Source organism: Micropterus salmoides, unplaced genomic scaffold (genome assembly GCF_014851395.1).
Source record: "Micropterus salmoides isolate LMB-PRFRI ecotype aquatic unplaced genomic scaffold, ASM1485139v1 Ms_hic_scaffold_1, whole genome shotgun sequence".
Taxonomy (NCBI): domain Eukaryota; kingdom Metazoa; phylum Chordata; class Actinopteri; order Centrarchiformes; family Centrarchidae; genus Micropterus; species Micropterus salmoides.
In genome coordinates this window covers 15874366-15889999 of record NW_024040040.1, presented here as the reverse complement: position 1 = coordinate 15889999, position 15634 = coordinate 15874366, and the positions used below count along the sequence as shown (strand labels likewise).

The window sequence follows — 15634 nt, the reverse complement described above, 5'->3', positions numbered from 1 at the left end:
ATTTTAAATATCACCATAATATAAAACAGGTTATAGTGTTGTAATAGACCACTGGCATACCTGAAATACAATGGGTTAAAAAAGTAATTATCAGAGAATAGGAGGAAACAGGTGTACTTCTCCTAAATTGAATTTCAGTTGTGTGCTCGGCCTCCTAACAAACAACATTTCCCACAACAAATTCAGGAAAAAAGGCATCAACCTAGTGGTAAAAACAAATCTAAAGAAAAATCTGCTCATCTCTTGATTGTTTCTGTAAATTTTATTTTTTAACTAATGGACTATGAAGATTTCATCAGGGCATCAAGGTGAAACATGAAGGCTTCAAAACACATCAGCAGCTTTGTCAGTCCATTAGTTGAAAACAGAATTCACAAAACACAACAAAGACACAAGTGACTTTTTTTAACCACTCAAATAACCTTTTCCCAGAATTTGTTTAACAAAACAAACAAACAAAAAAAGACCCCATAACAAATAAATCAGAGACCTTAAAAAGGTACAATGTGTAATTCCAGGCTTTATGCTCCAAAACAGAATTTCACCTCCTGCTCCCCCTCAGCCAGGAGGTAACTCTGCTCCTCTGCTCTTTTCTAATCACGTTATGTTAGAGCTGGTCTTTATAATACCCTCATAAATTAAGCTTTTAATGATTTCCTGGATTAGAGAGCGTTGAAACGTAAATTCTGGCCAAATCTCACACACTCAACTTTATTATAGCTAATAGTAATCAATCAGAATGTGCAGTCCTAATCTGCAATTAGCAGAAGTAGCAGGGACTTGGTGGGCTTTAATAGAACTCAAGTGTGGATACTGGGACTGAGTGACAGATTCAATATGACAGAGGACTTACCTTCTCCATGCTCATTTTCTCAGGCATGACGATGATGCAGCGGTAACCTTTCACAGCTGCAGCCAGGGCCAATCCAATACCTAAAAACAGGATATATCGCACAAATGTTTTACAACACTGCTGCGATTAACTAATAGACATACTATTCATACCTTTAAATACCCTTTCCACCATAGCAACACATACATGCATGAGCACAAAGACATGCTGTGACTTACCAGTGTTTCCAGAGGTGGGCTCTATAATCGTGTCTCCAGGCTTGAGGATTCCGGCTCTCTCAGCGTCCTCCACCATCCGCAGGCTGATCCTGTCCTTGACACTGCCGCCAGCATTGAAGAACTCACACTTAGCCACTACGAATACACAACACAAAGATTTGTTCTAGGGCTACATTAAAATCCATTTTGGAGTTGATTCAGTGAGTTAAAATTATGCAATCGACTCTTAACCGCCTTCAATTGTTCCATTCATAACAAATCCTCAACGATAACACATCTGACCCCACCCCTTGCGTGTTTACATGGTGTCAGTGTGTCTGATCTGAGAATGTGTCTCGCCTTAGTGCTCTGTGACTCACGTATTTCACATTTGAGTCCAAACACTTTGGGGATCTTGTTGATGCGCACCATGGGAGTGTCACCAATCCTGTGCAGGATGTTTGGAAGAATGGCTGGAGCAACAGTTCTGGGAGGAGAAGGTGGAAACAGTGATTCAGCAAAGAGAACTACATTCACAAAGTAAAGATAAATTACCCCATCTAATGTAAACACTTATCCTATTTTCACAAGTGTGACATTATAAAATTTGTTATCACTGGTTTGAGGAGAGTTGTGTTTGTTTAATATGTGCCACTCCCCAGAAGATGTGAAACTGGTTGTCACTGGTTTAGACAAACAAGATAATGATTGATATCTGTATAAAGTTCAGTCCCAAACACATTGAAATGTTCTTTGGTCAAGCAAACATTTTAACTGCATACTCAATTATTTCACATGTAAGGGCGGTGGAAATTTGAACCTCAGACTGACCTTGGAACTTGTACATGAGGGGAATCTGCTTTCGAGGCTCCCAGGCTCCATGTGCAGCGGCTGGGAAGGTCCGGTCGGATCCATTTCCTCTCGGGAGTAGTGTTCTTTGTGTTGATCTGAATGGTTCTGTTCGCCTCTTCAGTGTCCACCGCGGGTAGCTTGTCAGCTCCGTTCAGCGGGAACGAACCCTCCCGGAGTTTGCCTTCTCCATTGGTGTGGTTGAGCTGCTTGGCAGCATGAGGGCACACAGGGGCCTTGACGGTGGTCTCTTTGGATGAGGGCACTGACGGCATGGTTTACCCTGGGTGAAACAGGAAACGGGGTTATGCTAGTTTGTCAACAACATCTGTGACGAATGACATCTTCAGGTATCAAGGAAATTATGCAAATTACATATGGTCAAAGCTTACATTTATGTATGACTACATTGATATATTAGCATATATAAGCAGAACCCAGTGGAAAACAAACACTGAACCACTCCTTTCTTCTTTTCATGCTGAGTCATATGAGCACTGGCAAAAAACAGCTTCCTCATGCTTACAGAGAAGCTTTGGCAGCACACAATGCAGGTGTTGCTCCCTCCCCGCCTTTAGAGGGTTTCAGTCCTGCACATATTCATTACTTAACATTTTAACATAGTCATGATAAGCAAACAAATTAGTCAAATAAGTTCTGCTTTCAACAGGGCGGGCAGGTGGATTAGGGGAAAGGGCCAGACAATTGGCTGATCAAGCTTTTGCTAAAGTTGCATCATCCATTCACTGTAGAGAAGAAAATCACTGTGTATGAAGAAATTGGTGTGGATTGAGTTTTAGAAGAATGACAGAAAAGTCATGTTGAGTCATGATTCCAGATTTAGGAGTGAAACACTTTTTACTGCTTAAGATAAATTTGCAGACATGTACTTTTATACATCCACCTCAGATTACCTTTTTTGTGAATGTAAACCTAAAATGACTCATTTCCAGTTATAAAATGTAGTAAAAGTCAAATATATAACTAAATGCTAAACACTATTTCAAACTGGAGGACAATACTGCAGGGTGTTAAACATTACCACTCTGAGTGAGCCAAAGAGGAGCACTAAATTGGGATATTACTACATAATAAAAGAGCCGGTGGATCGGTTTGAATTTAAATAATAAAACCTTGCAAGAACAGGATCAGAAAATGACTTATTCTTACCGGTGTGGCAGGCGAGGAGGGACTGAAAAAAAGATTAGTCAATTGACAGAATATTCATCTATTATCTAATATTCAACTATTTTGGTAATTGATCAATTCTTTAATGTGACGATTTGCTGTTTCTTTGTTTATGCGATTAACTTCTGGGTATTATTACCATTTTCTTGTATTTTAATGACTAAAGGACAGAACAATTTGCAATGAAAATGGTCGCTAGTTGCAGCCCTTTAGACAACAATATTAGTAATGAGACTACTTCACAAAATTTAAAAGTACTAAACACAGATGCCTCCCAATGCTTAAGGCCCTACACGCTTTGATCTTTGCTCAACTTGTTAATACCTCCATTACGTTCCCCACTGCCTGCTGGAAATGGCAGCAGATGAACCTTCACTAACAGACAGTGCACACAAAGGGGCCAGCTGTTAAAACTGGGGCCCCTCTTTAAGTCCACTAAGAGCCTATACGGTGTCCACACAGCGAACCAACAACATCCTGCTAAGCAAACAACTGTGCATGAGAGAGAAAACTGCCTGGAGATATGCAGCTTTAGAGTTAGTAACACATTTGTAGTAAAGAGTATGGTAAGGTAGGACTTCTCATCAGAAAACAGCATGCCAATAAAGCCCCACTGAATTGAATACTTTTGCCTTTTTTCTTCCATAACTTTTATCAGTTATGATGCAGTTTTACTTTTAAAGTGGTAACCCAGCAGATTATCTATTCTCAAAATAGAAAAGAAACAGAAGCCAATCTTAGGGGTAACCCTACTTTCCTGCCCACATGTAACTTCAATTACTGATATCAGACCTCAGCATTCACTATGACTCTTTATGCTACTAGTTAAGGTTATGCTGGCTACACTGCTGTGGTAAATGTGGGAAAGAGGAGGTGGTATGCTTGTGTGTAGATGGGGGGAGGGGGACTTACAGGGTTCAACAGGGGCAATATGATCTTCTGTGAGAGCACATGCGGCACTGAGCCCAGGTTGCATGGAGACTTGCAGGAGGATTTAATGAGAAACTTCAACTTTTGTTTAATACGCCACACTAACGCCAAGAATCAAATCCCCAAATACGAAGAAAGTGCAAAAATCACCTGATCTGAGCCTGGCAACATCCAACCTAATCTCATGAAAAATCCTTTTCATATACTTACCTTATCAGACTTGGTTAGCTGCTTAAGTTATGGCATTTCTAATCTCCCTTGGCATGTCCAGTAGTCTCAGAGATGATTACTCTATAGCAGCCCTTTACGATTAAGGCTATTAAAAAATAATTGCGCAAGTTTTAGATGATTGCTCTGCCAGCAAAAAAACAACCAAAATCAAAAGCACAAGAAGAGCAGACAGATAGTCACTCAGCCATAACAAATGGTAGGCCAAACAATAAAAAGCTGGAACACAATGTAAAACTGCAGGCATGTACACCTGGAAACACCACCAGGAGGCCCTATTAATTTATATGCAAGTACCCATGTATGACCACTGATTAAACGTTTTTTGACTGTCAGGAAAAGAGTGTGTGAGATGGAAATTTTATATTTTAATGTTTACCCTTAATGCTGCATTATTAGGCTTATGTTTCACTGTGTAGTGTTTGATAAAGTTATTATGTTGCAGCTAGGTGAAGGTTCCCATGAGAAAGTAGCTCAACAGAAACAGCTGCGTAAAACCCTTACAGTATTAATTCACCTGTTTCTTCACTGGCTCTTTGTCTCACAATCTGCTGACTGTTTGCACTCTGTATGCATGTCTGACCCTTTGAAAAGAATAAAACCCTTAAAATAGTCGGTACTGAACTCTTTCTTTCGGTAGACTCACTTAAAGGATAGATTTCCATTACAAGTGAATAATGATAAGAGCTGGTATGCTAGAGCTGAAACAATTAGTGATCAAGAGAAAATAAATATTCAGTCTTTGTGACACTGGATTCGTTGTTTTTCAAGCAAAAATGCCTAATATGCGATGGCTCTACGTGAGAATGTGCTGCTTTTCATGGTATGCTATATTTGATATTCTTTGGGATTTGCATTCCTACTATACTGTGATAGGATTTTTTTCCAGTGTTTTCTGGTGTTTTATAGACTAAATCCCTAATCGAGATTTCTGGCAGATCTCAATCAGGCTACAACGAAATCAATCGATAGTGGCACCCCTAAATTTGCAACAACTGTGTTTTTGAAGCAAAAAACAGACATCGGAGGAATTTAAATTCGTCAGCTTGGTTGTCTTTTGGGGAATTGTTAAACAACAGTCAGTAAGCACTGACTGAAAAAAAGAGAAATAGAAACGTAACCGTAAGACTTAATGGAAAACAGTTACATAACATTAAGATATATTGCGTGTATTGAAAGCAGCAAATAAGCTGAAACATAAACCGAACCAAATTAGCTTATAGCAGTCCAACAAATATCTGAACTAACGTTGCGCAGTTGACGTTAACGTAACGTTACATTGCATCAGAAACACCAACCAAGCGGCTTTCAGTCACCAAATGCGATAACCCACTCGAATAAATGTATCAACCGTCGGTTTATGATTCCCCTACTTATAAATTCCCACTCACCTGCTGAATTAAAGGTATAGAAGAAAATAGAGATGTCCAGATGTACACACCAGCCGAGCCCGACGCCGCTGAGCAACTTCCTACGGAGACAACGGTTTTCGTGACGACGCACGTGGACAAAACGAGAGGGAGGACGTAGGCAAAGTTTTAAGTCGCTCTCCGATTGGCTGCGACGAGGGCGTCTGTAGGTGGGCTTCACCAATCACAGCACAAATTTCTCTATATGGGTTTAAACACCCATGTTAAATGTTGCCCACGACATCTGTTTACCTTTTAATAACGAGCGCTGCACGCACTTTGACGCGTGTTATGTCTTGATAACGTATCAGGAGCAGTTTGTTACTCACAAAATATTAATATGACCAGTAATGGTTTAAAGCTTGGTTTAAGACTTCTTTAAGGGTGACAAAAAGTTTCTCAGCCTAAAACATCTAATCTTCATGTATTAAACCAAAAAGGCATTACGTTTTATTTGTTTGCCAAGCAAACTCTCCTTTCCTCAGTGGAAAAGGGGAAAGGCCCTTATGATTGGCTGATCAAGCTTTGGTTAATATTGCATCATTCACAGTGTAATAGCAAAAACTATGAGCAAGCATGATAGTAATCAATGTTTTAGAGGTATAAACAAATACATTTGCAGCAATATAGTTGTATGTATAGTTGTATACATATTGTATGTATGTTATTTAATCAATAGATTAAAAATAGAATTCTTGGTCTACTTTTAAAACTGTTATTTCTGTTTATGAATGTGGTTAATGTGAATCTAAAATAAATCCAAGATCTGTCATAACCAGTTGTTATCACTTAGAGATATACGACTAAAAGTTAAAGATTATCCAAGTCTGAGAGGAGCTCTAAGTCCGGTTGAAAAAGGATTGGCGCCTATTTTTAGCACTAAATGACAAAGTAGCTGGTGAGTCAGTATAAATTTCAATAATAAAATCTTTACAAGAACAGGATCGGACAATTACATATTCATCAAGCTAGATCTAAAGTTTGGCAGACATTATATATGTGTCTACTTCACACATTTTGAAAGCACTCAGAAATCCCTCAGTATTTTGACACAAACTTTTAATATCTGCAATTTTGGCCTCACCAATTAGCCACGTTTGTTGTTTCCACAGCTGCATAAGAATGCAAGTTCCTTCCATGTATAAAAGCTCTCAACATAAGAAATGGGTTGATGTTCATATAAGCAAGGGGTGCCAGTGCAGAATTACAAATCTGTTTTATTGAGAAAGCGACACAAGCTCGTCTTAAAAAATGGGGAAAAAAAGAAAAACGCTTTCAACAATTCACCAAAAAAGAAAATAACTTTGTCATCACTGCTGGGGTAAAAGGGAGGGATTTGGTGGGACATTGGATCAGTCTCGTCTTCCTTCAGAATCTTCCAGAGCGCTCTCGGTCCCTCGACCTTCGCCTCTCTCGGTCCCGCCGTTTGTCCCTGGAGCGGGAGCGTCGTTCCCGGGATCGCGAGCGAGAGCGGTGCCTGTGGGGAGAGAAGAAAAGATTAGTTTGCTAATTCTAACGGATTCTCAAATATAAAAGTTTCACTCTCAAGATGGCTGTACCTTTTCCTGCGGCGGCCGTACAACTCCCTTCTTAGTTCCCGCGATATGGGTTTAAGGTGCATGAAGTTGCAGAAGCCACCCCGGGTGCACTCTCTGTAGGGAAACACCACATGAAGGGACCTTGCTGAGCTTGCACTTGGTGGATCAGTGCCACGAGGAAAAGTTGGCTGTTAGTAACACATGCCGAGGAGCATGCCAGCCCACCAAGGAGAACATCTGATCTTTATTTCCCCCCACACTGATCTAGTTCTATCACAGGCAGAGCAAACAACCCCTGCCCCAATGGAAACACACTGAGGGACAGGACAGAATCACAAGTTTCCTCCCACTGTGCAAGGACAAAGTTTATCTCTGCATTTAATACAAACTGTGACAGTTCACACGGTGTCCATGCAGCTGGTATATTTTCACTGCATTTTGGAATGACAAGCTAGCAAGCTAAATGCAGAGGACAGCTTCATCTCGCTGCTGGCATGGTCTGATTTATCTGCTAGGGGTCCCCAGGGTAAACATTCCTTCTGGCCCCCGATTTACCCCATTTTACAAATAGAGGAAGTTTCTTCAGATACATGCAGTGTGTACTACATGTACAGATAGGGCTGTTCATATCCCAATAATGATAAACAACAAATGTTTCTTAATGAAGATACAAGTAAAGTAACTTTTTGAGCAGCTGCGAGATGAGGTTACCATTTTCTTGTTTAAAGAGGCGGTATTATGCTTTTTGGCTTTTCCCCTCTCCTTTATTGAGTTATATATCTTTTTTGTGCATGTAACAGGTTTGCAAAGTGAAAAAGCCCAAAGTCCAGCCCAAAGGGAGTTCCCATCTCCTTCGAGGTTCCAAGCCAGCTGAGGGATACTAAAATGTAACGTGAAAACACGACTGACTGCTGATTGGTCAGAGAGAATTGTCACTATTCACTGCATCATCATTGCTCCCGCCGTCACACAGACCGCTGCAGCAACAACAGCAGAGGAAAACACAGCTGGAAGGTTTTCATACCGCTTATCTGTCTTTACATTCTGAGGAAAGATGAAACGTTTTAACTTAAAAAAGAGAAAGCTGTGTGGATCGCTGGTGTGTGTGTTGCATTGAACATTACGTCACGGCAGTTGTGTGTGGCGTCACTATGACGACCACATAGTATCTCTGGGTACTATCTGCAATGGAAAACGGAGCAGGGCCAAGTAGAGCCGATTTGGGCTATGGTAGCATTTTTCGGCAAGGCAGCATAATGTTAGATCGTCAGAACAACGGCAACAGTTTAACATTTAGTCCTAAAAGACGATGCAACTCCGACTATGTTTGGGCCTGGAAATTCACAACCTGTAAGTATGCTTTATTGGTTGTGAATTATATTTAAAATAAACACGGCAATGTAACTACACAGACTCTTCAAGCGTGGAGTTGTTGTAAACGTTGGCTAACACAGCTAAAGTTATAGCTATAATGCTAATGTTGCACCCGATGTGAAAGCTACTGAGCAAACGTTCAAATTGTTTGGCCAATTTTTATGTAAAACTGAGTTGAAATATGGTGATTTTTGTAGTGGTTTACGGTAAGATGTGGAACAATGATGTTGTGTGGTTGTGGACTTGTGAGAAACTTAAACCATCTGCTAGGTTACGGTCGCAGTCTGAAGCGGCTTTGATTTGGATCACACTACCTTGTTTCTTACGACCCGCCCTTCTCTGCTTCTGATTGGCTAGTAGTCCTTACCTGGGAACTGCGCATGTGCAACTCCCAACAAAGATTTTGTTAAGTAAGATGCATCACTCTGTAGCTCAAGAGCGGAGCATACAACACATAGGGTGAAAAGAGGAGCTGCAGCAATGTGCAGTATGAGAAAAATACGGTGTTTTTTGAAAATTAAACTATGTAAACCTGTTCTGGTACAACCCCTAAATAAGATTTTGAACCTGAAAATGAGCATAATACCACCTCTTTAATATCTGCAGATCAGACCAAGTTTTAAATTGGTCATGTGCTGGGTTTTTCTAGGTGGGACAAGGTCTTTTGTCAAAAAAAAAAAAAAAACACGATAAAAAAACCTTTTCAAGCAATACGTTGTTTTAAAATGTATTATATTTAAACAAATTTTTTATTTATTTATTTTTTACTTCATTAGGTACTGTAAAGTGCTCCTACAGTTTACCAAGTGTTACTTACCCCATTTCATACTGGCGGCAGCAAGCTTCCCTGAAGTCAGTTACGGGGGAGAGTTCTGCGTGGATGGGTTGGCCGTTGAACCAACGATTGTTCAGGTCCATGACCGCTTTCTCTGCATCCTCCTCACGCCGAAACTACACACAGAGGACACAAACTTAGGATAACTAAGGATAGCTTAGGATAAGTAATAACTAGCAGCAACAGACAATGCATCTATACTGAAAAATCTAAGAAGCAACAGGAAAAGTGATCACTTCAGATCTCACTAAATGTGTTCTGTTTGAATTCAGTCTGTTTGAAATCTATTTATATAATCTCATTGCACTCGCTCCACCTCTCTCATAAATACATTTAGATCACCAACCTTTACATAGACATTGCCAACAAGGTGGTCGCCCAAGTTATCGCACACGTTCATTTCCTCCACCTCCCCATACTTCTCCTCCATCTCTGTGAACACCTCCTGTGTCGGAAATAAGACAGGAGACAAACAATTAGCCTGTCCAACCAGTTCTGATCTCTTACGTTTTACTGTATGTTAAAATTATTACCTGTTAGCCAAGTCTAGCACCTTGGCTAACCAGTTTCCTGGGGGGAAACCTTGTAGAGGTAATGTTTAGATATACGTTGGGTACAGAAGGAAACAATACTTCTGTTCAACAGGTTCACAAAAATCTAAATTCAGCGTTTTAACAATGGGGTTGGCTAAACTCCACACAACAATATGACTCATATTTTAGATTTTTGTGAACCTGTTGAACAGAACATGAGTCATATTGTTGTGTGGAGTTTAGCCAACCCCATTGTTAAAACGCTGAAGTGAGACTTTGATCATATGCTGCTTTAGGGGGATATGTTTAGACATGAGCTGAGTGTTGAAATTCTGCCACTTGTTTCAACACATTTCATCTCAAAAGCAGCCAAGAAATGTTAACAACCTGCAACCATCTTAGCTCATCTTTAAACATGTAGAGCTTTAGATTTTTACACACAAATTGTCTAGAATGAGCTCAGCCACACTGTCATGACCTATTAATAAGGTCACAATTAAGACAACTTTTTATTTTTCAAATAACACAACAATTATAATAAAAACATTTCAATTTGTCGTACTATATCCCATGAGTAAAAGTAGTACCAGTACAGCTTATTTCTGCTGTGTAAATATTGCCTCCTAATTTATTCTTGCTTCAGCGCAAACTGGACACATTTGAGCAATGTCAAAAGGCAGATAACAGGTGTGACGTGTGTAGAATCAGGACAAGGCAGCAGCACAAAAGGTCACTCACCTCAAAGAACTCGTCGTAGTGCTCCTGCATTTCCACATCGCTGACGGCACCTACAAAATGTCAACAAGGGGACAGTCAAGGCAAAGCTAGATGGACACCGGGGGTAAAAGATGGACTGTGTAACACTGTTAGCTTTTAACAAACAAATCTAACTGTAGCAACATAACATGATACACCTTGCTATAATAGTTACACCCTGTAAACATAGATCAAAAAAGGTAAAAGAGTCTGTATGTTATTAGTCATCTCTTTTCACAAGCCCTATTTCACAGAAACAAGGTAAAAACTAGCGCTCACGCTGACCCCTCTTAGCCTTCTCCTGCAGGTGGGGATTTACTTTTAAATGATTTGCCAATATTTAACATTCTTTACAAAACAGTTTGTGTAACTACATGTACATTTATGTGCAGGAAGCCATGACGTGATACCACAGAACGTGTTTTACTACTTCATGACGACCCCTGGCTATTACTTGAGGGAGAATTATCTAAGGCTGAGCCAGCACTAGTAGAAACCTGCTTCAATGAATCAGAGGCAAAAAAGTGTACTTGTAAAACTGGTAAGTGTAGAGCAAAGAACACAGAAACAAGTAAGTTAATTATAACTTGTATGTCTATCACATCTGTTTCACATCAGCAAAAAGACGGATCTGATACCAAAGCTGTGCACACTACTGCACAACACTGACTCTGGTAGTTAGGCCAGGAAAACATGCAAAACAGCATGTGGCCTGTATTGCTATATCCAGGAAATGATGTGATGCGTTACAGGACATGTTCCTACACTAAGCCAAATTTATGTGGGGAGGTGTGATACAGTAAAATAAGTGCAGTCAGTGCTGGAGGGTCCTGCAAATGAAGGGAGAACTTACAGTGTAAACCATCAGCAGACTGGGCAGAGTTTTGAAGGTTATGAAGGTAAATGTTCAAGAGGGAAATGGTCTGAAATACAAAACGTAAACTTCTGTGACATAAATCAACCAAAATAAAGAGCTGGGGAAGAAAAAAATGTGATTAGAAATTTTTCTGTCAGTAAATTGCTCTCTTTACTTATTACTTCTTGTGAGTTCAGGCTAATTATGTGATGGAGGTGACACTCATTGCCCACACCACTCAGGGTTTTATGTTTTGAGATATTTGCCCTTTCCCCGACATTTAGGTTGTTTTTTTAAATTACCATTTTATGTTAGAGACTATGGCATAAACATGTGGGTTTAGTTTAGCTTGAATACAGAAAGTAGGTCAAAAGAATTGATTTGAAAGTTTTACTTTAGAGGCGAAAAACAAGAAAATTCAAATACACGATGATCCAGAGGTGATGTTTTAACAAGCTGAAAAGTTTAAGAACGGCGCTCTCTTTTGTCTGGTCTCGCACTGTGTTTCTTAAATTCATGCATTATATGAAACCGTGAATTTCATTTAACATTTTCTACCGACGTTACTGTTCTGACGCAACCTTGCATAACGCAGGTCATTCAAAAGGATGGATCACATTTATTGGCTGATAAATGAGTTTCTAGAGTTGTTAGTTATGTTATTTGGGGCTGAACGGAGGTGAATGAGCTTACACGGTACACAAAAACTTTAAAGATTTCAGATTGCCCTGAATTGTGGCACTTGCATTCAACAGCATCTGCATACAACATTCATGATATGAACGCAAAACATAAGTAGTTGATGCTGAAGTAACACTACTTTTCAAAGATTGTCCCTTTTATTAATGGCAGAGTGATTGCAATGCTTTCAAATTTACTGAATGCATGATTTAAATGTGGGGCCCAAAAGAAAACAGACAAGTCAATTCTACGGCCGTCCAGCCCATTACACACTTACCTTTATGAGAGGTACTGCTTCAGCTCTACTAGACAGTGCTCAACCCATTAACTGCACTCAGTTCTAAGTTTTCTTACCACAATTAGCACAATCTGTAAGTCCCGTTTGCCTTGTTTGTGTTTGTCACTGTTCAGATACTTATCAGTTGCAATGAGTGAGTCAAGTGACAGCTCAGCTACACAGGGATGAGAAATTAAAGTATCAGAAGCAGGCGTTTGTGCTTTTTGGTTCGGGACTTAGGTGATAGGGCTGAAGCAGTACCTCAAATCTGTAGTTATAGGTGAGCATCACTTTTTGGTAACAGATGGTTGCTGACAAATGTTTTACTTACAGCGAGAAGCGTCGGCCGTCTGTGCACTGTTCTGGGGATTACGGTAGATGTTTTGAATCAAGATGGTCTGCAGAACAAAGAAGTATGTGGTCAGACAGGATTCTACTTAGCTTGTTTACATCTTTTTGATAGTCATGCAGGCACAAGATGCTTTAAAACGTTAAAAAAAAGCTATGATTACCACATGTCTGGTATACTCAATTTTTGGGTTCCACTCAACCATACATCGACATCCTCCTAAAGCCAAAGTGAAGTTATATTGGCCTGTAAACCAGCCTGGGGTGCAACAAGTCTCCATTTGAGCGCCAGACATTTTCCAACTTGTACACAAAAGATCATTCAGCATAATCTCTGTAAACCACCTTCATCCACCCAGTATAATCTCATTAAAAAATAACAAACTGCGATATTAGAGAAGTTCATAATTGCAAAACATAAGCTCTAAAATACAACTGCTGGGAAAAAGAACTGACATAATACTAAATGACTGACAGAGTATGTTTTTCTTTCATAAGTACTTACTGAACATTCTAACACATTAACCAAAAAATAAAATAATCATATGGGTTTGGAACACTTTCTGCAGAACTCACAGTACGCACCCATGACCTATTATTTACAAAACAAACTTCTGAAGAAATATCTCATCCCCAGTGCACATCAGCACTAAAGCCAAATGAATCCATGTATGAGAGATTACACAGCCAATATACTTCATTAAAATGTACCTTGCACATTTTCATCTATTACAAATCTGCTTCATAATTTGCAGAATACAGTTCATACAGTATTCACTGGTTGAATTGGCTATGACCTTTGAAGAGAGTGTGCGCCTTGATAAGTCAGAGGACAGAATGTTTTGGCATGAAGTTCAGCAGGTCACCCAATCATTCTTCTTCTGCCCCTGTACTGTACTTATCAAATGGAATTTTTATACATTTTGGTTACACCAATGTAGAAATTACAGCACTTTTTATACATTTCGGGAGAAACACTTTGGTTGGATCCTCACCTGGCTGAAGGTTGGTTTGTTGTGCAATCTCGAGCAGCGGTCTCCATGTCTGCAAGCTCCGATTTTAAAATAGAAGGAACAGTTGACCCTGAAAAATAAGAAATAGTTTCATCATACACATAGTATATTGTTTTTTCAGTTAATTCGGCAAAGGATTTGTTAGCAATATTCTACTTTTGTGATTGTCAACAAATTCCATGAAAAGACTGTGTTTTTCTATATTTCTCTAACCTATCTGCAGTTACCATTTCCAAGTTCAGGTTAAAAATATATAGTCAAGTCATTTCTTAAAAAGAACTATGCACTGTAGTGTTGAGAAAAGTTTGCTACAACAAGAGAAAGTAGTGTGTTTTGGGGGAACTACATTTAGCAATATTATTTGTGCACTACTGAGCATTTAGGGCACCAGGCCAATGTTCATCATACTGTAGAACATGTCGTCCAGGGCAATGGCGTGGCTCACTGATGTGGTTTTTTTTTTTGACACTGATGGAGCTCTATGGCAGAGAGGAATAAGCTATATCAGGCTTTGAATACACAGGCAACACTTGTAGCAAATAACTGTGAAGGCTTGGTTTTCATAGGATTTGTTTACAAAATAAAAACCAGAGTTATCCTAGAGATACCTATTACACACCTATTAAGTTAGTCCAATAAGTATTACATCATTGATATATCACGATACAATAACAAACACAAGTTAAGTTACCACAAATCATTTATTGGGTTTAAATTTTAAACATCAGATAAGTGATAAAACATATTGTACCTCCACTTATTTGAATGAATGACATGACGGTAGATGCCTCTGCTTGGCCATCTTAACTTTACCGGTTTTGTTTTACTAACGTTATCTGTTGTTGTTACTTGTATGCCCAGTAGTCTTACTCAAATAATCGTCACACTGTTGCAACAAATGTACAATGAACTATAGCGATATTTAGTTCTGTAAATCGCAAACATTTTATTAACCGCAAATGTGTAGGGTGCCTTTTGCTGCACTCCACCGGTGACACGGAACAAAACAAACCGCCTAAGCAGAACAGTTACTCTGCTAACAACATTAAACAGCTAATCGAGCTACAAGCCGCCAGGCTATTTAATAACCTACAAAATATACTTCCAATGTACCAAAACACCTTTGAAAATTTTGTAAAATTACACATTTTGGCGCAAAGCAACAACACACAGTAGCTGCAGATGAGCTAAGATTCCTTCCTGAGTTTCATTCAATGCGTTAGCTTCCTGTTAGCTTCCTGTTGCTAAATTAAGCTTGACTAGGATATTCAAAAGAGCTGCGGCAACAAAACGAATCCCGCTGGAAATGAAGAACCACAGCAAAAACACTTCGTATCAAACCTATCTTGTAAGCGCTGAATAAAAGAAACATTAAATAAAACTTACTTGTCTTTTTCTGTGCCGAAAATGGATGCCAGGTACTCCGCCATTTTCGGCTCGTCGGAGACGTAGTCAAGTACGTCATTACGTAAAAGAATGGCGATTGCGCAGTTGTTACCACCCGACAACTTGCACTGACCCCGAACGCCACACAAACGCGCTGTTGTTCAAGAAAAAAGTATTTTTTCTCAACAGTGATTTTCTACTTCCCTCAAATAACCCCACCGCTGGACTAATTGCTGAAATGTCCACACAATATCGCTACAATTAATCAATTACTTGTAATTTTACATTTTATTATTTCCCCCTGACATGTAGGCCTACACAACAACAGGTGAGTAGGCCTAAATTATTTTACTTGAGTATTTCCTTTTTCTTCTACTTATCAA

At 39.4% G+C, this 15634-nt stretch overlaps 2 protein-coding genes across 2 annotated transcripts in view; both read right to left on the bottom strand.

Annotated features, from left to right (window-relative positions):
• Nucleotides 1-5794, bottom strand: part of LOC119903997 (cystathionine beta-synthase-like) — a 12466-nt gene extending 6672 nt beyond the window's left edge. Inside the window, exons 1-5 of the mRNA XM_038720346.1 lie at nt 5637-5794; nt 1882-2182; nt 1431-1537; nt 1072-1206; nt 854-933 (exon numbers count right to left, since the gene is read on the bottom strand). Coding sequence (XP_038576274.1) covers nt 854-933; nt 1072-1206; nt 1431-1537; nt 1882-2174 — 615 coding nt within the window. The 5' untranslated portion in view covers nt 2175-2182; nt 5637-5794. The remainder of the gene's footprint in view (nt 1-853; nt 934-1071; nt 1207-1430; nt 1538-1881; nt 2183-5636) is intronic.
• A 1051-nt stretch (nt 5795-6845) lies between these two features.
• Nucleotides 6846-15327, bottom strand: LOC119904005 (splicing factor U2AF 35 kDa subunit-like). Its single transcript, XM_038720358.1, has 8 exons — nt 15252-15327; nt 13848-13935; nt 12836-12902; nt 10673-10722; nt 9748-9846; nt 9384-9517; nt 7214-7306; nt 6846-7131 (listed from the first exon to the last, which is right to left on the bottom strand). Exons 1-8 carry the CDS (start codon nt 15293-15295, stop codon nt 7023-7025), a joined length of 684 nt encoding a protein of 227 aa, XP_038576286.1. The 5' UTR covers nt 15296-15327; the 3' UTR covers nt 6846-7022.
• Between the last annotated feature and the right edge of the window lie 307 nt (nt 15328-15634).

What these genes read in the sequence shown, in the direction of transcription:
- LOC119904005 (XM_038720358.1), bottom strand. Translation starts at nt 15,295, where the DNA reads ATGGCGGAGTACCTGGCATCCATTTTCGGCACAGAAAAAGACAA. An exon ending in TTGGCAATGTCTATGTAAAG is followed by an intron (nt 9,518 to 9,747) that starts GTTGGTGATCTA and finishes CTCTGTGTGTAG; the next exon opens with TTTCGGCGTGAGGAGGATGC. An exon ending in TACGGCCGCCGCAGGAAAAG is followed by an intron (nt 7,132 to 7,213) that starts GTACAGCCATCT and finishes CTCTCCCCACAG; the next exon opens with GCACCGCTCTCGCTCGCGAT.